The sequence below is a fragment of the Dama dama genome, chromosome 14, assembly GCF_033118175.1.
Source record: "Dama dama isolate Ldn47 chromosome 14, ASM3311817v1, whole genome shotgun sequence".
Taxonomy (NCBI): Eukaryota; Metazoa; Chordata; class Mammalia; order Artiodactyla; family Cervidae; genus Dama; species Dama dama.
In genome coordinates, this window is record NC_083694.1 from 48,459,713 (window position 1) to 48,479,637 (window position 19,925).

Below are 19,925 nucleotides of genomic sequence, written 5' to 3' on the forward strand. Positions count from 1 at the left end.
TGAACAGAAAACACCCACCTTGAGGAGGGAAACTTCTCCTGGGGATGAGGAGCCCTGCGTTTTAGTAAACTTCACTGACTCTAATGCAGGACTGTAGCAACATGTCCTTGTAACGTTACCATTTGCGCTCAATTTGGAAGCAGGGAAAGCAGGAGTTTTGGATGCTCCAACTCCAGGAAACAGCACAGCTTCTCTCTGGACTCTGTTTGTTCTGCTCTCTTTCAGGACAGAAATGGAGGGCTGGCCTCTGGGCCACGGAAACCCGAGGGGGCAGGTGGGGTGGTGGCAGTGAGTGCGGGCCGGGGCCCTGGGCCTGGGTCTGTGAAGAACCTGGTCTGTGGCTCACGTGCCTCTGCTGACCCAGAATGGAGAACTTCCAGTACAGCGTCCAGCTGAGCGACCAGGACTGGGCTGAGTTTTCAGCTGCCGCCGAGGAGTGTGGCCTCCTGCAGGCCGGTCTGGCCTCTGGGGATGAACCCTTGTCTAGCGACACTGACCAAAGGGACAGCAGTGGCAGCAGCCCCCCAGGACCCTCACCCCTTCTCGAGGGGCAGCTGGCTCATGCAGGAAGTAGCTGGCCCAGCTTTGAGGAGGAGGACAAGGCCGCCACCCGGCAGCTGGTCAGCAGGTCTTGGCATGAGCCCATGCTGGCCCCAGAGGCCGGTCAGCAGACGCCCAGCACGTCCGCACGGTCAGAAGCTCGGCTGTCCCTCAGCTCTGGTGCCGCCCCTCTCATCCAGGGCTCATCCCTCCCGGGGCCAGTGTCTTCCAGAGACGAGATGCAGAGGATTCTGCAGGGGCCAGCCCCCCGGGGCCCTGCCCCTACTCCTGTTGGTGAGCCCGCTGGGAGTCCTGAGTCCCCTGGCCGCAGTGCTGCCCCCCAGAGGTCCCCTGGCAGCCCTGGAGCCCCGCCAAGAAGCCCTGGCCGAAAGAAGAGGCGCACTGCAGGCACCAAAGCGGGTGGGCGCTCGGGTGGCCCAGGCCCTGCTGCCACCCAGCTGGGTTCCCCACTGCTCACAGAGGCCAGGCCTGAGGACAGCCTCGGCCCTGCTGGGTCCAGGGGGAAGGGTCTCCCAGCAGGAGCAGCAAAGCAGACAGCAGGAACTGGGCAGATTGAGCTGGGGCCAGAATCTGCAGGAGCCCCCGAGCAGGTGGCCAGACAAGGGCCAGGTGTGGATCTGTCTATGTCTGTCCCCACTACTGAGCAGGGAACAGACCGACTTGGAATGAGCCCCAGAGCTGAGCCATGCTCTGTGTCCATGTCTGACCCAGAGGCTCCTCTAGATGTCACGATTAAGTCAGACGTGGCTCTATCCACACCTGCCTCCGAACCTCTACCCGCTGAGTCTCAGTCTACACCTGCCTTCAAGCTTCAACCCGATGAACTTCAGTCTACACCTGCCTTCAAGCCTCAACCCGATGAACCTCAGTCTACACCCGCCTTCAACGCTCAACCCGATGAACTTCAGTCTACACCTGCCTTCAAGCCTCAACCCGATGAGCCTCAGTCCACACCCACCTTCAGTCCTCAACCCGATGAGCCTCAGTCTACACCCACCTCTGAACCTCAACCTGATGAGCCTCAGTCTACAGCCACCTTCAAGCCTAGACTGGATGTGGACCTGCTTGTGCCGGGGCCAGTGGTCCAGCCAGAGGTGGATTCATCTATGCCTGCCTCAAAGGCTATACCATGCACAGCTCTGCCTCATCTTGTGCTCGAGGCTGGATCTGATGTGGGTGTGTCTACACCACGTGCTCCCACACCCCAGGCTGGGCCTGACATGGTGGAAGCAGAGGTTGTTCCCGTGGCCAAGCTGGGTTTGAGCCCTGTTCGGTCTCTAGAGGGGTGCCAACAGAAGCCCAGAGGGGAGCCCTCAATAGATGCCCCTGGACACCACACTGGGGAGCCCCCTCTAGGCCCCATCCAAGCACCCAAGAAGAAGAAAGTGCGATTCTCCGTGGCTGTGCCCAGCTCCGAAGAGCCAGGGTCAGGAGAGGCCTCAGGCCCACCCTCTCCAGCCACAGCCCCCAGGATGGCAGCTGGGGGCCACAGAGGCTCTGGAGCTTGGGACTCTGTGGCAGTTGGGCCCCGGAGCCCCCAGCCTCGGATTCTGAAGCACCTGCCCCCCCCTGCCCCCTCTGCCTCTGTGGGGACAGGGCCCAGGAGCTACTTTGCGGTGACCCTCCCGGAAGCTTATGACTTCTTCTTTTGTGACACCATTGAGGAGGAAGACGAAGAGAATGAGGGGGCAGCAGAGGCTGCCCAGGCTCCAGCCGAAGTCCAGTGGCCGGATGTGTGTGAGTTCTTCTTCCAAGACAGCCAAGTCCAGAGGTCGAAGCACCAGGAGGGCCGCTCCGAGGCCCCACCCCTACAGGCTGGGCCTGTGCCGGCCCCTCCACCTGGAGACCCCATGCCAATCTCCATCCCTGAGGCCTATGAACACTTCCTTGAGGAGGACAGGTCCGGGGGCACGCTGGGGCCAGCCGCCCTTCTCCAGGTGCAGGCCACAGAGCCCCCCAGGTCAGTCCTCTGGGGAGTGGGGACTGGCGCCCCACCGGAGTCCAGCCCAGCCACAGTGGAACAGCTTACCCTGGCCATCAGGGAAGCAGGTGTGTGTTGCGGGGGCCTCCTGGTCTGTCTAGGACCTGGGAACACACTGTCCAGGGAGTTCAGCCAAGAGGGCCATCGGGGAGGGACAGGCCAGGATCCTGGGTTGTGAGCTGGTGGGGGGGCCTCAGGGATGATCTCTCAGGAGGGGCTCCTCCCCCTGCCCCTCCCCCACTCCCAGGAGACAGTCCAGGTGGGGCAGCCCTAGCCGGGCAGGGGTTGGCTCCTAAGTGGCTGTCACCTTGGGTTCAGCCCCAGACAACTTGGGGCAGCCCCAGCTCCATCTGCACTGCCTGCAGGTCAGGCTCACATTCCCTGTAGAAGATATTTTACAAACCAGGAAACAGCGTGCCAGATGCACTCGCCCAAGTCAGCCTGACTCAACTATGCCACACACTACCCTGGGTCTTGGGACAGAGGTGTCACAGGAAGGACATGACTCAGGATAGATGTGACCAGGGCAGGTGTGTCTGAGTGGGGCAGCAGGAGCTCAGGCCATGCTTCTCTTTCCCAGTGGCGCCCCGGGGTCCCCTCACCTCGTTCACCTTCAGCCAGAAAGACATGTGCATGGTGTTCGTAGCCTTTGCTACCTGGGCTGTGAGAACATCAGACCTGCATGCCCCAGACGCCTGGAAAACAGGTTTGTGGGGCCGGGGTGGGGTGGGCTGTTGTCCAGAAGTCCAGTGGAGGGGCAGTGGTGTCCAGTCCCAGCTTCTGGGCTAGCAGGGATGAGAGGCCATGGGGAGGTGCGGGTTTCTCCCCTGACTGATTTCCTGCGTTGTGGACCCACCCTCGCTCTGCCAGCCTGCCCTCATCCTTCGAGAGTCAGCCTGTGTGGATGGAGGGTGGTGACCAGGCCAGAACAGAGCCGGCACTCAGGAGGTCTGTGCTTCTCTTGCAGTTCTGCTGGCCAACATTGGCACCATCTCTGCCATCCGATATTTCCGCCGGCAGGTGGAGCGGGGGCGCCACAGCCGCAGTCGCAGCCCCAGCCCCAGCTCCAGCCCCAGCCCCTAGGACCCAGGCTTGGCCCAGGAAGACGCAGGACAAGGAAATGTCCACAGGTGCTCAGGACAAGGCACTGCCCTTAGGCCTTGCCCTCTGACTGTTTGCGTTCTGCAGTGTCTAAGAAGGAGACTGCGTCCTTGGTCCCGGCTCCCCTGGACTCCACTGAGGGTCTGACCAGTGGCCGAGGCCAAGGCTGTGCTCCACACTTGGGAGCGGGGAGATTCTGGAAGGCTGGGTAGGTAGGGGCTGAGCAGGAAGCTGGTTAGTAAGGTGGCCAGGTTAGCAATAAAAAACACAAGGCGTCCAATGAAACTTGAATCTGAGACACTCAGGATGAGTCCCACTTATGCTAAGGAACTGTTTGTGGTTTATCTGAAACCGGAATTAACTGGAATCCTCATCCTATGTGGTTATGCTTCTGGAGGGAGGGCCACGACAAGGCACTGGAAGTTAGAGGGGTTCAGAGAAGCAGAAAGGCCCCAGCAGGAGATCCGGGCAGGGGGAAAGGGCAAGGAGGCAGAGGGCCTCAAGGCTGGGGGGTGGGGCGGTGTCCCAGCCTCTGCACTATTTACAAGAGGCTGGGCCGGTGGTGGCCTCTGAGGCTTCTCCGACCCTGGAGTCCCAAGCGTCTGGTCAAGGCCTCCTTGGCTCCTGCCCGAGACGGTGAGCAGGTACCCAGAGGGATAGGGGTCTGTAGGCAGGGCCTGGAGCCCCACCTCTGGGGCGCCCTGGAGGAGCTACAGAGACAGAAGGCAAGGGTATTGGGTGGAGGGACTGGACACCTGGCTTCGCCCAGGGCTGAGAGGAGCTGGAGACGGGACAGGAAAGCAGGCGGGGCACAGGCAGTGGTGGAGCAAGGGGGGCTGGGTGGGTGTCCAGCCCTGGAAGCAGCACATGCAGGGTCCCCAGGACGCAGGAGACTACTGGCTGCTGAGGACAGGACGCATGGACACACAGCACCAATAAAACCTCCTCTTTCCTTCCTGTTTGGTCTCTTGCCAGTTTCTCCTGACCAGTTCATCCCACTCACACGCACCCAGGCCACCCTCCTCCCTCTGCTCATCATGTCTCAGACCTTGCTGACCTCCGACCCTTGTGCCCTCTGATTTCACATACTCTGACCCTCGCTAACCTGACTTTCTCAGCCCTCCAACTTTTATGCTTGTGCCATCCTTCTTCTTCCAGGTGAAGCTGCTGCCCCACGTCCCCTCCCTCATTCCTTCCCTGAGAGGCAGGCTGAGGTGTGGCCCCTCTGGGTGTCCAGTCACCTCGGCCAAGGTGTCCAGAGCCCAGGGTAACTCAGGGTTCTTGAGGATCCCTCCACCTGCTGGGGTCAGACCCAGACTCAACACTGCCTGTGGCCCCACAGACAAGTCCCAGGTCCTATTGCGGCCCCTCCTCCAGGGTCAATGCAGGCAGGTGGTCCCCAGAAGCAGCTGCTGGGGGCCATCAGATCCACTGGATGAGCCCCCGTTCAGGCTCTGGTGTTCCTTGAGGCCCCTGCCACTGGGAGGGTGACAGAGCTTCATCCTGGACACTGCTGTAGCCCCTGGGGGGGCCGCCATCTGGTGGGGAGGGCAGACATGCATGTGTCTTCAGGAGGTGACACCCCAAACTCTCCCAGAAGGGGGCAGGGCCCTCACTCACCTGGAGGAGGTGGTGAGGGGTCAGGCGAAGCTTCTTTCTCAGGGGAGACCTGGGGACCCCAACCACAGGTCTGAGAGATGGGCCCCAGGAAAGGGGGCTTGGAGACCAGTCCACAAATCTGCCTGACCCCACCCCCTCCTTTTCCTTTTGGCCCCCACTTCTTCCCTACTGCTCCCTTCCTCCCACCAAGCCCAGTCCCTGGTTTCCACCCACCCCCCTCTTCCCCTGTTTCCATCTCTCCTGCTCCCTCAGGGTCCCAGAAGGCTCCGTGCGGTTTCCTCTCCCCCACAGAACCCCATGCCCAGGGTGGGAGCTGCTACTCACACGCTGAGGGGGGTCTGGGGGCCGGGGCCCCCAGCCCTTGCTGGAGGCACGATGGTGCCGAGAAGCTCGGGCCCGCGGAGCTGCCTTCTCGGAGAGGAAGTGGGGGCCGGAGAGTCCACAGCTGGAGTCAGAGACAGGCATGGACACGGGGACCGAGCGGAACGGGCTGGAGGGCTCAGGTCCAAGCGAGCTCTGCATCACGCTGAGGAACTGTGGGGAGAGCACTGGTGACCAAGGCCCCCGAGAGGCCCCTGCCCCAGAACCCCCTCAGCCTCCCACAGTGGCCTGAGCAGACCTCAGGCTTCGGGTACCCTCTCAGCCTCAGGCTGTGGGCACACCAGCTCTTTCTGTCACCCATTAGGGGACTGACCTCATCCAGGCTCTGGACGTCTGTGATCTTGCGGTGGGAAGTGGCAGGTGGCGTGTAGGGGTCAGCGTAGAGCGGGGAGTGGGGTGTCTCCAGAGAATGGTCTGGGGCCTCAGGGCTGCTGTCCAGGCTCAACTACCGGCAAGAGACAGGAGACACAGCTTCCTGGGGCTGGAAGCAGCCAGGCCCTTCCTTCTCTGTGCCAGAGGCCTCTGGTGGTTTCAGGACTGAGGAGGCCAGGGAAGTGGAGGGTGGGAGGGAGTGGAGGGTCATGCCCAGAGCTGGGGTCAACATGCTGGCCCACCTTGGTCAGGTCCAGGCGTAGCAGGGCGGCTGGGCCAGGCTTCTCAGCCCGGGGCTTGTTCCTGGGTGATCGGCTGCTGCCGCCCCGTCTCAGCTTTGCCCTGTGCCCACCGACGCTGGTGCAGCCAGGGTTGGCTTGCTCCTGTGGGGACCAAGGACCTTCCAGAAGGTTTCCTGGGGCCCTCTCCCACACAACGGTCTGAAGCTACACAGAGTCCCTTCCCCTGAGGAACTAGGGTCCTACTTGCCATGAGGTTCCCAACACAAATTTGCCTCATGGTCCCCTGCCCCCTCTGCCCATTACCCGCCCCCCCCCGACCCAGATACTCACCGATGGGGGCTGGGCCGGGCAGCCTGCAGTGGATGCTGCTGAGGACTCAGGGAGGGAGTGGGTGGTGCAAGTGGAGGGGGGCGCCGGGCACCCTGAGTCCCAGCTGGTCCGTGCATCAGAGGAGAGTGAGCCTCGGCCACTGACCACAACCTGGGCAGCCGGTGAGGGGTAGGGGTGAGCCAGGTGGCAGGAACCCCTTCCCACCTCCCCGTGCCCAGGCCCACCCATCTGTTTTACTGCGGCCCGGCAGCACCTGCCCTGCTGACTCCTTACCTGTGTGGATGCCCGCAGCCCTGGGAGGCTCTCAGGGCCGGGTGGTGGGGAGGCCCTGTCCCCGTGGCAGACTGTCTGCAGGCAGAGGAGCCAGTGGCTGTAGTCCTCATAGCTGGCACACACCACACGGATGGTGTTGATGAGACGGCCTGGTGCATGGATGCTGTGAGGGGGCCTGGCAGGCAGGGTGCTCCCTGCAAGGCCCTGGTGCAGAGCTGGGTGCCCACCCGGGGGCCACAGCCCCTCTCCCAGGCCTGGCTCTCACCCACCTTCAATCAGGAAAGAGCGGATCTGCTTCTCCCTCTCTTCCAGGTTGATGTGGATGGCGCTGAGCGGGAGCTCCCCCTGCAGGGCGTCAGCGGGACAGGGCCTGACCCACCACCCTGGCGAGCCCTCCCGAGTTGGGTGGGCAAGTGGACGCCAGGCAGAGGGCAAAGCAGGGCTGAGGCCAACACCTTGAGGGAGGCCAGGCACATCCTGTCTGTCCTAGAGGGGTGTCTTCACACAGGCTCCAGGTGGGGCTTTCTCCAGCCAATGTCTGACTCAGGACTGGTCGGGGACTGGTCCCCTGGGCCACCCACTAAGATGGGGGTGGGTGGGAAGGGATCACGAGGAAGCCCCCTGTGTTTCTCGATGACTGAAGGCCAGGATCACCTCCAGAGTAGGAGGTACCCTAATGCACAGGATAGACCCTCACGCCATGCCCACACCCACGCACGCACACACACAGAAACTTCAGGCACCAGGAAGATGCCTCCTCAGAGGTACAGGCCTTCCTCCTGGAAGTGCCCCCTTCCTCATGGGGCACTGTGGGCCCCATGCCACCCCCAGGTGACTGGCCTGCTGGTGGCTGTGGATTTGCTAGCATGATACAGGGTGCTGAGGCAAGGTGCCCACCCTCCTTGCCCACATCAGGCTGAGACCAGACTGACCAGGACAGCAGGCTGGGTGGGTGGGGCCACCTGTTCCAGCAGGCCCCGACATACAGGTTCCTCCTGAGCTGCTGCCCCCTCCCACCCCCACGTGCAGGGCGCCTCCCTGGGGCGGGTTGCAGTGGGGAGGGACCTACCTTAAAGCAAAGCCCATCTGCTTCCTCGGAGAAGATGGCCAGGGAAGTTGGGTACAGGACAAGAAGCCGGTCCCACTGCTCCTGTAGGGAGGTCACAGGGCACAGTGGGGTCTCCGCTGGCATGCGCCCAGGGCCTGGCCCCCCCTGGAGCCTGCACCCCGCCCCCACCTCCTCCCACCTCTGTGCCCCCACCTGTAAGGGCAGATGCTGCAGTTTGACCCTTGAGGCACAGATGGCACTGCCCATCACCTGGTGCCCTGATGCTGTCCGCAGCCGGGTTAGCCTGTGCTGCAGAGTCCGGGGGAGTGCGTCCTCAGTGGGGCCCTGGGAGGAAAGGGTCAGGGGCAGGTGGAGGAGGTGGAAGGGGAAAGGGGTGCAGGCTTCCCAGCACTGACCTGCAGGGGCTCTGGGGAGCAGCGAGGCACCCCTCCCACAAGGGCTATCTGCTTCTCCAGGTGGTAGAGCCAGTGGTCCAGCTCGGCCTGGCTGGGGCAGAGCACGAGAAGTGGGGCGGGCAGTGGGCCTGTGGGGGAGGGACAGAGCTTAGGGCTTAGCCCACTGAGCCAGGGGCCCACAGGAGAGGCCCCTCAAGGGTTGGCAGGAGCCACTGATGACCACATGCACAGCTCTGGAGGCCCCCAGTCTACTGTCTTCCACCTCAGCCTGGCACCGCACATGTACCCATCAGAGGAAAAGCCAGGACCCCGCAACGTGCTCAGAGTCCCGCCAAGGTCCCAGGCTGGGTCAACAGCCAGGCTCACTGAGGAGTCTTAGAGCTGTCGCCTTGTCCCAAGGGCAAGGTCAGCACAAGGCAGTACCACCCGTGCCCCCACACACCTGTGATCTGGAAGGCGTGCTCTCTAGACCCCTCGAGGGGGCAGACACTCAGCTCCATCAGTGGTAACAGCCCCTGCCAGAGCAGAGTGGGAGAGAAGGGCTAGGGCCCCTCTGCCTCCCAAGGGTCTGCTCTCCCCTTCCCCCAGCAGCTCCCTCTGCCCATCTCCCCGCACCTGGAAAGTGAGTCCTTCGGGACCATGGGCCTGGAAGTAGAGGTGGGAGGGGAACAGCTCCAGGTAGCAGTCGCTGACATTCTAGGGGAGAGAGGGGCCAGCGTCTGAGGACTCGGTGGCAGGCTCCAGGGTGGCGCCCCCCCAAAGCACGCCCTCCTCCAGCCCGGCCCCCACCTGGCTGTGCTGGAAACGCAGCTGGACCTTGGCGTAGTGCACAACCTTGCCCAGACTCCTCACTGCTGCCCTTCGCCGCCCCTCCTTGAACACACTCAGGAAAGGCTGCTCCAGGATTTCTTGCTGGCTCTGCAAGCCTGGGATGTTCTAGGGTGGGGGAAGAGCTCAGAGGAGGGGGCCTGACTGGTGACCAGCAGCCTTGGCCCACAGTCTCACCATACATAGGTTAAGAACACACACACAGCATCACATGTGTGCAGAGCCCTGTACACACACAGTCTCTTCACGTGACAACAGTGCAGAACACACACACACACACACAGCCTCTGCTGGTGACAGAACTCTGTGGTCTAGTGATGGAGCCAGCAACCTTTCAACTCATCGGAAATTCAACTCTTAGCTTCACTATTTCCTAACTGTGTTCCCTTATTTTGGTTACTGTGCTATTAAAAGTCCCTTCAGTCATGTCTGACTCTTTGCGACCCTATGGATTGTAGCCTGCCAGGCTCCTCTGTCTATGGGATTCTCCAGGCAAGAATACTAGAGTGGGTTGCCATGCCATCCTCCAGGCGGTCTTCCCAGCCCAGGGATCCAACCCGCATCTCCTACAGCTCCTGCATTGCAGATGGATTCTTTACTGCTGAGCCACCAGGGAAGTCTTATTTTGGTTACTCAACCTTCCAAATCCTGTTGGTCAGAGGGGTTTTCAGGTGTTCGAGTGAGACAATGCTCAAAACCCACTCACACCTCAGCATCAGCAGGTACTGGCTTAAAACTTGGCTCTACGGAGTAAGGTTAGGGTTCATGGGGTCACAAAGAGTTCGACACAACTGAGTGACTGAACAACAAACTGAGAAGGGGGTGCTGATTTGCAGTATTTGCATTTGCCTGGTGTAAGTATTCTCATCACAGCCTGCTAAGCGCCACACTGCCGCATCCTCCATCTCCCTCTCCGCAGAGGCCAAGGTCCTGGCAATGGCCAAGGGGTCCTCTCTCCTCACTTCAGGCATCCACTTATCTCAGGATCTTTGCTCCTGCTGCCCTCTCTGACTGGACCACTCAGCCCAGCCCCTTCTCTCCTAGCCCAGCGCTTGGCTCAGGCCCCTTCTTTTGAGCTCCTGTCTGGGTGCTCTTCCAACACTCCAGCCTCACTGACCCCTGCCCCTTGGTCCTCCTTTACATTTCGCCTTAGTGCTAGCCACATCTGATGTACTGTCTTGTCCTTCTTTATCTTGTCATCTGGCTTTGTCATGGATGCGAATGACATGAGAACAGGGCCTTTGTCTATTTGCCCCTTTGCTGGACCAGGACCAAGGACAGTACTGCTGTACTAGGTGTAAGCCCTCAGTGTACTAGGGCTTCAACGCCTGTCTGCTGAAGGGAGGGAGGGTCAGCGCCCACCAACAGCTGACTCTGGCATGTAGAGAATCCTCTATAGGAAGGGGTTTGATGATCAGAAAGGGAGCCAGATCAGGACAGGTGCCCAACTGGGGCTCGAGGGGCTGAAGTCTGGGGATCAGGGCACACTGGGGAGCTGGCAGGGGCTGCTGTGCCTTGGCCCAGCTGAGCCACCCCTTGGGCAAGCCCAGGAATGTGAACAGACAGACTCAGAGCTTCCGGGCCTCTCTGTCTCTGGGTGGGGCCTCCTGTACCCACACCCAGTGTGGGGAACGATGCTGGGATGGGACCCATGAAAAACAGGCCACGGAGCAGGACGGGCCACACCGCTGGCCGGTGGCCTGGGCTCAGGCTTGGGGCCATGGGAGCAGAGCCCACCTCCTGACAGGGAAGGGGCGTGCCGGCTCCTCCCCTGGCCCCACCCCCCGAGGTTCAGCAAGCCCAGTCCCCTCTCTAGCGGCCATGTCCTGGCACATCTGAGATGTGGCCACATGGAGGGATTCCGGCCAGGGCCTTGTCAGAAGCGCCCTGTCCACTTCTCTGAGGTAGCCTGGTTTCTGAAGGCAGCACAGGGAGCCCAGGGAACCCCAGGGAGCAGGAGAGGGGACCGGCCCAGGCTTCCCAGCCTGACAGGAACACTTGGAAAGGTTGCCTGGGAGCTGACACCAGCAGCTGTGAGGATGGGTGCTGGCCAGTGCGTGCTTGGGAGCCCTCCTTGCTGTGTGGCGTGGGGGTACAGGATGACGCAGTGGTGGACCCCAAGGGGACGTCTCTTGGAGAAACCAGGGCCAAGGGTAGTGGAGAGGCTGGCTCATTGATTACAAGAAGTCCCTTACTCTCTTGGAGCGACAGTGGGGGGTGGTGATTCACAGCCCCATTGCCCGCCTGACACCCATGCCCACACGGCTGCACAGACACACGTGCTTGTCCAGCTTCAACGTGCCCACACACGCTGTCCTGCACCAGGGCATGGGGTGGGGGCTGGACACCAGGGCCCCAGGCAGGGCTGGCACGTGGCTGGGCACGGAGGCCCCGCCCTGCCGCTCCACTGACTCAGTGCCGGGGCTCAGTTTCGCTCTCCGCTCAGACTCTCGGCCTATGAGCTCCCCAGGGCGGGGCTGCACCTACTTCCTCGCTGTGCTCTGGACTTGACTCTCCTGGGACCGACAGGGAAGACCCTGGGCCCAGTACAGATGGGACACACACGCAGTCACACGCAGACCACCGCTACCACACCCCTCCAAGCCAGGGCACGCTACCCAGTTGCTCACCGTCCCTGGGATGTAGTGGAAGATCTTGTCAGCAGTGGTGTTCCCGTCCGCACCAGCCTCGGTGCCAAACAGGCCAGCCAGCTTCCGTGCGCCATCCTCTCTGGGGACAAGGGAGGGGGGCGCTCACAGCCTGGCCCCTGAGGCAGATTGAGGGAGACCCTGTGACCAAGGGGCCATGGCCATACCCCGCCCCCCTCACCTATTTCCCTTCAGCGAGGGCTTTCTGGAAAAGGAGGCCCGGAGCCTCCTAGGGGCCTGAGGGACGCAGTGGCTGTTCCCCATGGGTGGCAGTGGCAGCTGACCTGAGTAGAGCAGGTAGACAGGTCTGGGTCCTTCAGTCCCCAGCCTCCTGCCCCACCCCCGGGGCGGGGCTCTGGGCCAGCCAGCCCTGCACCTAAGGGCTGGGGAGGCGGAGTCTTTCTAGGAGGGAACTGGCCCCTACCAGAGGCTGAGCTGAGCCTTTCAGCTCCCTGCCCAGGGTCCTCCACACATCAGCCAGCCTGGGGCATAGGGAAGGGGAGGAGAGATTCCCCCCACTCACAGCCCAGTCAAAAGCCCCCAGTCTGTACAGGACAGGGCTCAAAGGCCATTGCATCAGACTGGAGGTTGCCTAGGGTCAGAGAGCCGGAATGGAGTTCCCTGAGTCCAGCGACCCCCCTCCAGACATGTGAGCGCACATCCTGTTTCCACGTAAATGCCAGCCTCTGAGTCACCAGTGACTGTACGGGACGTGTGCTCACTCTCAGCTGTTGAAGCGGGACTCTGCAACTGGGGAAGGAGGAACTAGGACCCTCCTGCAGCCTCCTTTCTGCCTCCATCCAACCCTAACCCCAGGTCAAGATAAATGGTCCTGAGGCTTAACCAGAATCCAGATTCCAAGAGAGGGCATAACCCTCCCAGGTGTACCTGGGACGGGTGAGATCAGGGGGTATGCCATGCAGAGCCTGGGTAAGACATGGGCCAGCACAGCCCTGCCCCTGGACGTGATGGCGCTGTCTCAAAGCCCCAGATGCCAACACGGAGCCTCGGCTCGGGCACACAGCCACCCCAGGCCCCTCCAGTCACCCCAGACATGACCCTGAGAAGCAGAGATGGACACTCAGCCACAGGCCCGCAGAGCCCAAGAAACATGTTTATTGTTCAAGTGGCTCATATTGCTGTGTGGGGTTGGCAGCGGACAGTGCCCAGCTCAGTGCAGGATCCAGAAATGACACCACAGCCATGGGAAGGAAGCCCAATTTGTGCCCTCCCTGGGAGAGTGTCTGGCTGGGCGAGGCAAGGGTGGTGTGCAAAGCACAGGCTGGGGGGTCTGCACCTGACTCAGAAAGCCCCCCCCATAACTGCTCTGCATCACCCCTAGGTCCCTCCAGGTCTGCAGAGTCCAAGTTGGCTCCTCACCCACGGGGAATGCCAGTGTCCACCCCATTGCTCCCCCAGGGCCCTCAGTAGGGTGGGAGGACACCCAGGAGAGCAGCTTGGCCCCAGAGATAGGACACTTCAAGAGTAAACAAAGAAACGGGTAGCTGCAGCCTGCTCAACATCAATCAATAAATTAATGAGTGAATAAATAAATGGCACACACAAACACTGAGAAAGAAACACAGTAACACCCGGGCTAGACGCACGGTGGACAGACGGCGCCGGATGTCCCTGGTGGGGGCCAAGCCCCGCCCCACGAGCAGGGGAGGGAGGTGCTGGGCCCTGGGGGCTTAAGGCACGAGGGAGGCCGCCGGCTGGCCTCTGTGCAGCCGTGCCACTGGGTCAGAGGCTGGTGGACGACACGGACAGCGTGGGCGAAGAGGGCGGAGGGAAGTTGAGCAGCTCCAGCACCGCCACGCCCACGCTGCTACGCCGCGTGAACATGCAGGACGCGGCCACCCACTTGTTGGTCCTCGGGTTGTACTTCTCGATGGAGTTGAGGCTGGAACTGCCGTCGTTGCCCCCCACAGCGTACAGCCATCCATCCATGGCCACCAGGTCGTGTGTGCTCCTGGGGGCAGGGTGGAAGGAGAGGAGCAGGAGGTGAGGGTGGGGGGCTGAACAGGGGGCAGGGCCAGGGCTGTGGCCACTGGAGAAGCCTGGGGGTGCTGCCTGGGGAGGCGTCTTTGGGGCGGGGCCTTGGTGATGCGGGGTGCGGGGCCCTGAAAGGGGAGACTCAGGAGAGACGTGGGGGACAAGCTGTGCAGGGGTGAGGCCCTGTCAGTTGGGGGAACAGAGGACAATGGTGGTGACAGTTCTGGGGGCCCATGCACCTTCTGATGTTCATGGGCGCCACACTCTCCCAGGCGCCTGCCTTGGGGCTGTATCTCTCCACAGAGTTGAGGCAGCTGGTTCCATCATTGCCACCAGCCACGTAGAGGGCCCCCTCCAGCACCGCCACACCTGCTGAGCTGCGCCGGCTCAGCATGGAGGCCACGGGCGTCCAGGAGTTCACCTGAGGTGGAGGGATGGGCTGGGGGCAGACCCACCACCAGCCTCCCTCCACCTCCACCTGCAGACCTCTACCCCAGGGTGGGGAGTCTGTGAGACAACGTGGACATCGAGGGATGACCCTCTAGGTGGTAGGGGTGGCCAGAGTGTTGACCTCAAACACCTCTGGGGAACGGGGACATGTGATTGGGGAATTTCACACCTGGGGCTCATACTTCTCCACGGTGGCCAGGTGTGATGAGCTGTCATAACCACCCACAGCATACAGGTTTCCATCTGCAGGGAATCAACACACTCATGGCGCACCTGTTATGTGTGCGAGTCCCTGGGGCTGGGTGCTACACAATGCAGTCACCCACCAAGCATGGCCACGCGCACGTATCGCCTCCGTGTGCTCATGGCGGCGATGGATGTCCATGTTCCCGTCAGGGGGTCATAGCGCTCAGCACTGCAGACACCAGGACTGCGGCTGACCTTGAGCAGTGGAGGAAAGGCAGTCCCGGCCCCAGGACCTGCCCTCCCTTGAAGAATGACTAAAATTCCGTGCTAGGCAGTCATGGAGGCTGACCCCACAATCCCACTGGAGCTGGAAGCAGGGCCATGCTGGGTGGACATGGGCCACAGGCTGCCTGGACAATGCTGGGCAGCCCCTGCCCTGGGGGAAGGACCCCAGAGGAAAGAACATGCCACTGGGCTGGCCAAGGTATTGGGGACCCTGGTGACCTCAGGCAGGGTGCCCCTTGTCTCCTCTCAGGCAGGACCCCTGCAGTCCTGATGCAGCCACAGCTGCTGAGCCAACTCTGAAAGGCCACCCGGCCCTGACCCCAGCCACTACCTGTTGAGGCAAGAGGCCCCATCGTAGCCACCAGCTGCGTACAGGAGCCCGTGCAGGGCAGCCACACCCAGGCAGCTGCGCCTCGTGCCCATGGACACCTCTGGCTGCCAGGTGTTGGTCACGGGGTCGTAGGACTCTACGGTGGCCAGATCTGAAGTCCCATCGTAACTAGGGGAGGGTCCATTGCTGGTCAGGGCTGGCCCAGTGGGCACACGCCAAACCCCTGACCTGAGACCAGCCTCTAGTCTTACCCGCCCACAGCATACAGCCGGTTCCCCACTGCCGCCACGCCCACCCGGGCTCGGCGTGTGGACATGGAGGCCACCACATGCCAGCGGTCAGTGCGCGTGTCGTATGCTTCACAGTCCCCGTGGATGGCGAACAGGCTCCCACCACCTAGGGATGGGGAGGTGACGGGGCAGGACGAGGGCCCAGGGAGGTAGTTGGCTAGAAGGCTCTATCACATCTCAAGATTGAGGGCCTGGAGGCTCCCAGGGCGAGTGGGGCGGGGACTGGTGAGTGGGTCACACCATGGGGGATGGAAGAGCAGATGTGGGGTGAGTGCAGGATGGAACTGGCACAGGGTTGGGGAGTAGGGCTTGTGCTGGGCTCATGGGTAGGGACAAGGGGCAGGGCTTGGGGGACAGGATAGGATGGGACAGGTGGGCATACCCACAGCAAAGAGCACAGGGCCAGCGCCTTCACAGCGCCGGGGCCGGGTGCGGCTTGTGCCCAGGACGCCCCTCTGCTCGGGCAGCAGGTGGAACTTGAGGGCCTCGATGAGTAGGTCTTTGCAGTCTGGGTGGTGCCGCACCAGGCTCTCAGCGTCCACATGGCCCAGCAGGAAGTCCCGGCTCAGCAGGGGCAGGCGGACACACTTCATCAGCTGGGGTGTGGATGCTATAGTCAGGTAGCAGGCCCTGCCCTGAGACCCTCTCAGGTACCCTGGAACCTTCTTGAGACACATGCCTGCATCACTCCTGTGGGGTTTGTGGGCACAGAAGAGCCCAGGCACAGCTGGGTCCTCAGCCATTGCATCCCCTCCTGAGCACCGGGGGCCCTGCCCCCCCCACCCCTCGGGCCTGGCCTCACCCGAGGAACGTGCTGCCTCCGGGCATCCACATCATGCTTGACCCAGCTCAGGACGGCACGGTAGACGTCCTCCTCTGAAGGCACGTTCAGGCTGTCGCTAGAGACCAGTTCCAGCACCTGGGGGTGGGGACCCTCAGACCTGAGATCTGGGGAGGATCTTAGGGCCCATGGAGCCCTGAAGGTGCCTGGGAGGGAGAGTCCAAGGGGCCCAGTGTTCCTATGAGGACGGGCCAAGCAGGGTCAGGAGCCACAGGTCCAGTTCCTGGGGACCAATTCCAGGGTCGTTCTGGGGATGTGGAACCAGGGACTACTGGGGTAGTAGGTAGAATGTGATCAAGACGAGAGAGCGTCAGGAATCAATGGTGAGTGCTTGGGTGGAGTTAGATAATGGTGGTTGTGCCCAAGGGACAGTGGTTGGGTTGGAATGTGGGTCAGAAACTGGGGATAAAGGTTGAGAGACAAAGGACCAGGTCTTTAGGGTGCAGATGATGGAGCCAGGGACCAAGGCTGGCTCTGGGGTCCAGGAACTGGGTCAGGGTCAGAATCTGGGTCAAGGTCCAGGCTGTTCCCCAGCTACCACGTTACCTGCTTCAGCGGCAACAGCATGAACTCCTCGGTCTTGGCCACGTCCACGAAGTGCTGCAGCACGTACCTGTGTGCCGCCTTGAGCAGGTCACCGCAGGAGTGCGTGTCGGCGAAGCCCCGGATGCCCAGGCAGTTGGAGGGGTCCAGCTGGCTCAGCAGGAACTTGCAGCAGGCGTCTCGGACGCCATTCAGCTGCAGGAGGCTGGCGGCTGGGAGCAGAGTCTGTGAGGCAAGGTGAGAGAGAGGGCCAGGGGAACAGGGGCAGAGAAACAGACGTGAAGACTGAAGGAGTGGCCACACTACAAGAGGAGGCTGGGGGTATGGGGTGAGCGGAGGCACCGGCACCGCGGCGGCACGGGCCGTGAGGCTGAGGCCGCCACACCTGCACGTTGCCTTCTCCCACCACAATTTCGGCTGTATATGCAAACTGCACCAGCTGGTCCAGGGCCTGAGGGTCGATGTCGTGCAGTGTCACGTGTGTTTGACGGCTCTCACTCATCTCATCTGGGGAAGGGGGTGGGTATGGGACAGCGAGTCAGGCTGAGGCCCACTCCAGAGCTGCAGAGCCCCCCAGCACCCGGACCTGATGGGCTGTACTTGCTTGTGAACATGGCGTGGAAGTAGGGACTGCAGGAGGCTAGCACCACCTTGTGTGCCCGGATCTCCTTGGCGGCTACATGCAGGACGATGTCACACAGGAGGCCGCGCTGTCGCATGCGGCTCATGGCCACGAAGGCATCGTGGTAGTGCCGCTTGGAGTTGTGGGACACAGCGTGGCCCTCACGGCTCAGCAGCTGCATTGTGCCTTCCATGGGGGCTGTGGGCCGGGCCTGCCGGGGCCGGGCACGCTCTGCCTCAGGGCTGCGTGTGAGCAGTGACCCGTCAGGGTGCACTCTGCATAGAACTGCTCACCCACCCTAGAGACTTTGGTCAGGGCCTGGGTGCCCAGGAGGCCCCCTTCTCCCCAAGAAGCCCAAACCAAGTTTCCATGAAGGACCCATGCCCCTGGGGACCCCATGTGCTCTCCAGGCAGCCACCCACTCTGCTGCCTCACGGCCAGGGAGCCTCCTCGGAGTCCAGCCAGACTCTGCTCCAACCTGCTCCCCGCTGGAGATCGGCTCCCACGCCAGACCCGGGTCGTTGAACCTGTACAGCTTCCTCTAACACGATCCCTGCTCAGGCACATACTTCCCTCCCGCCAGCAGCACCCCCAGCTCCCTAGGCCCTCCTTTGGGACTAGGCTGTCTGTCCATTGCTGGCCGCCCTTCCCGCGCCCCGGTCGGAGTCCGGTGTCCTCAGCACGGGCTGCGGGAAGTGCACGAGTTGAACTGATGCGTTCTGGCCGGTGGCCCTGAAGCGGACCCCTACACCGACAGGCAATGTAACCTCTTTGACCCTTAACCCCTCATCCTGCAGACAGGCCGCGCGAGTCTTTGAGCGGCACAGCCGGAATTCAAGGGCGGCGGGTGGGGTCAGACCTCCGGGAGCAGCCACCTCGGGATGCCCTGCCCCGCGCCGGCTGTGTGCGCGGATAACGCAGGGGCCCTGGACCCTCCGCGGTCCGACGAACCGGCAGGGCGCCAGGCCGCCCCCTCCCAGCAGCCTGCCAGGTTGGGCGCGCCCCTCCTTCCCTCCTACTCGGCCCAGGCCAGTCACTAACCCTAACCCCTGGCCCACTCACGCTGGCGGCTGCGGCGGCGGCGGCGGCGGCGGAGCCTCCGGCGCGGGCCCGGGGCTGCCGTGCTCCGGACTTTGCGTCCTGCCGGCCGGGCGCTCGCTGCGCGGCTGCATGGGCTCGGCCGCTGGCCCGCCGCCGATCCGCGGAGGACGCACAGACCAGCCGATGCCGGGAGGCTGAAGGGCTGCTCCGCGGTGGCGACCGGCTCGGCGTCCCTCGATCCCGCCGCTTGCCCGCAGCCGCTGTTTCTCGGCGCCGCCCGCCCGGCCTCCCGAGCTCTCCCGCGGTTTCGGGGACGATGCCTAGAGGGCGAATCCTCTCAATGTTTTGGGGCTCCGTCCGCCTCCTCTTCCAGGAAGCCCCCCGGGCCGCGCCCGTCGCCTATATCTGAGAAGCCTCCAAGATCTGCCCGCGTCACCTCGTTCAAGCCTTCCCGTCCCCGGAATCTTCTGGGGGCCGAAAGGCCCAACGTGATTGCCCACGCTGCGTCTGCTTGCCTCTCTCCAACGCCACGCAGGCCCCTTTGCCCGTCTGGCCTCGACTGGACGCTGGCTGAGGAGTGGGAGAGCGGGTGGGGTGCACGCCCTTAGGGCTGTGAGGTCCCCTGTCTTGGGCTCTGGCTGTCCAGGCCCGCGGACCTCTGCCATTAGACGGGTGGAGGGAGGGGAGGGCATAGGTTAAGTTTTCCATCGCCTTCCTTCCCTAAGGCGACCTTCCAGCCTCAGGGTCTTTGCACTGGCAGGCTGTTCCACAGACCAGGCAGAGGAAAAGTGACTGTCCCTGCCCGGGCGGGCCTGGAGACTTAGGCAGATGCCTTAGTAACTGGGGTCCCAGGAGCGGACTCGCTGGACTGAAGTATCAGGCATCCTCTTTCAGGGAGATTTGGCCAAACTGGCTTCAATAACGATGCTTGAATCTTTCCGCTGTCTGCCCGTTCCCGCCCTTCAGTCCCGCCCAGCGCAGGTGCTACGGGACTATCCAGTGAAGTGGTTTCGCAAACTGCTCATCCATAGCATCTCCATTTCTGTTTTCGTTTGTTTTCCGATCTGCGGAAAACTAGATTGTTGGTTTTTTTGTTTTTTTTTTTTTCCATTATTATTGATTTGGAAAAGCTCTTTGTATAAGAGTCCTCTCTGACGCATGGTTCCCCTCACCCTCATGCATTTTTTCCCGCGGTCGATGTACTGACATCCTCACTGGCATGTGTTCACAGAGCTCTGGGAGGCTGTGGGCAGGGCTGGGCGAGGGCGACGCGGGCCCCAATCCCACCTTCCGCCAGGTCGATGTCGTTATTAGTGCCTTTTTTGGAGAAAAAGGTTTGTAAGTGGAACAGCGGGATTCCGCCCTATGCAGTTCTGCCGGGTCCTGGAGCTCTGCAGTCCGTCCCTCAACAGAAGCGTGCGGGAGCCGTGACAGAACCAGGCCTGAGCCGGAAGCTCGAGTCCCGCTTGCCACCCTGGGAGTAGGGGCGCCGCCCGCCTAAAAAAAGAGGTGAACGCGCCCTCCCGCCTAGATGCCGCCA

The 19,925-nt window shown here is 62.2% G+C and overlaps 3 protein-coding genes across 3 annotated transcripts; 1 reads left to right on the top strand and 2 right to left on the bottom strand.

The window, feature by feature from the left end:
- Positions 1–223: 223 nt before the first annotated feature.
- On the top strand, positions 224–4,425 carry PERM1 (PPARGC1 and ESRR induced regulator, muscle 1). Its single transcript, XM_061160664.1, has 3 exons — positions 224–2,610; positions 3,123–3,248; positions 3,510–4,425. Exons 1-3 carry the CDS (start codon positions 366–368, stop codon positions 3,623–3,625), a joined length of 2,487 nt encoding a protein of 828 aa, XP_061016647.1. The 5' UTR covers positions 224–365; the 3' UTR covers positions 3,626–4,425.
- Positions 4,426–4,579: 154 nt separating this feature from the next.
- PLEKHN1 (pleckstrin homology domain containing N1) lies at positions 4,580–13,209 on the bottom strand. Its single transcript, XM_061159788.1, has 17 exons — positions 13,205–13,209; positions 12,086–12,115; positions 11,784–11,883; positions 9,115–9,261; positions 8,941–9,021; positions 8,768–8,840; positions 8,326–8,453; positions 8,123–8,254; positions 7,931–8,011; positions 7,131–7,206; positions 6,862–7,010; positions 6,589–6,738; positions 6,259–6,399; positions 5,958–6,089; positions 5,588–5,797; positions 5,264–5,312; positions 4,580–5,181 (listed from the first exon to the last, which is right to left on the bottom strand). The coding sequence occupies exons 1-17, from the start codon at positions 13,207–13,209 to the stop codon at positions 5,066–5,068; spliced, it is 1,800 nt and encodes a 599-aa protein (XP_061015771.1). The 3' UTR covers positions 4,580–5,065.
- KLHL17 (kelch like family member 17) lies at positions 12,896–18,618 on the bottom strand. Its single transcript, XM_061160670.1, has 12 exons — positions 18,407–18,618; positions 17,327–17,586; positions 17,108–17,229; positions 16,726–16,947; positions 16,141–16,257; positions 15,721–15,934; positions 15,300–15,444; positions 15,049–15,216; positions 14,573–14,661; positions 14,416–14,489; positions 14,036–14,217; positions 12,896–13,773 (listed from the first exon to the last, which is right to left on the bottom strand). Exons 1-12 carry the CDS (start codon positions 18,514–18,516, stop codon positions 13,545–13,547), a joined length of 1,932 nt encoding a protein of 643 aa, XP_061016653.1. The 5' UTR covers positions 18,517–18,618; the 3' UTR covers positions 12,896–13,544.
- Between the last annotated feature and the right edge of the window lie 1,307 nt (positions 18,619–19,925).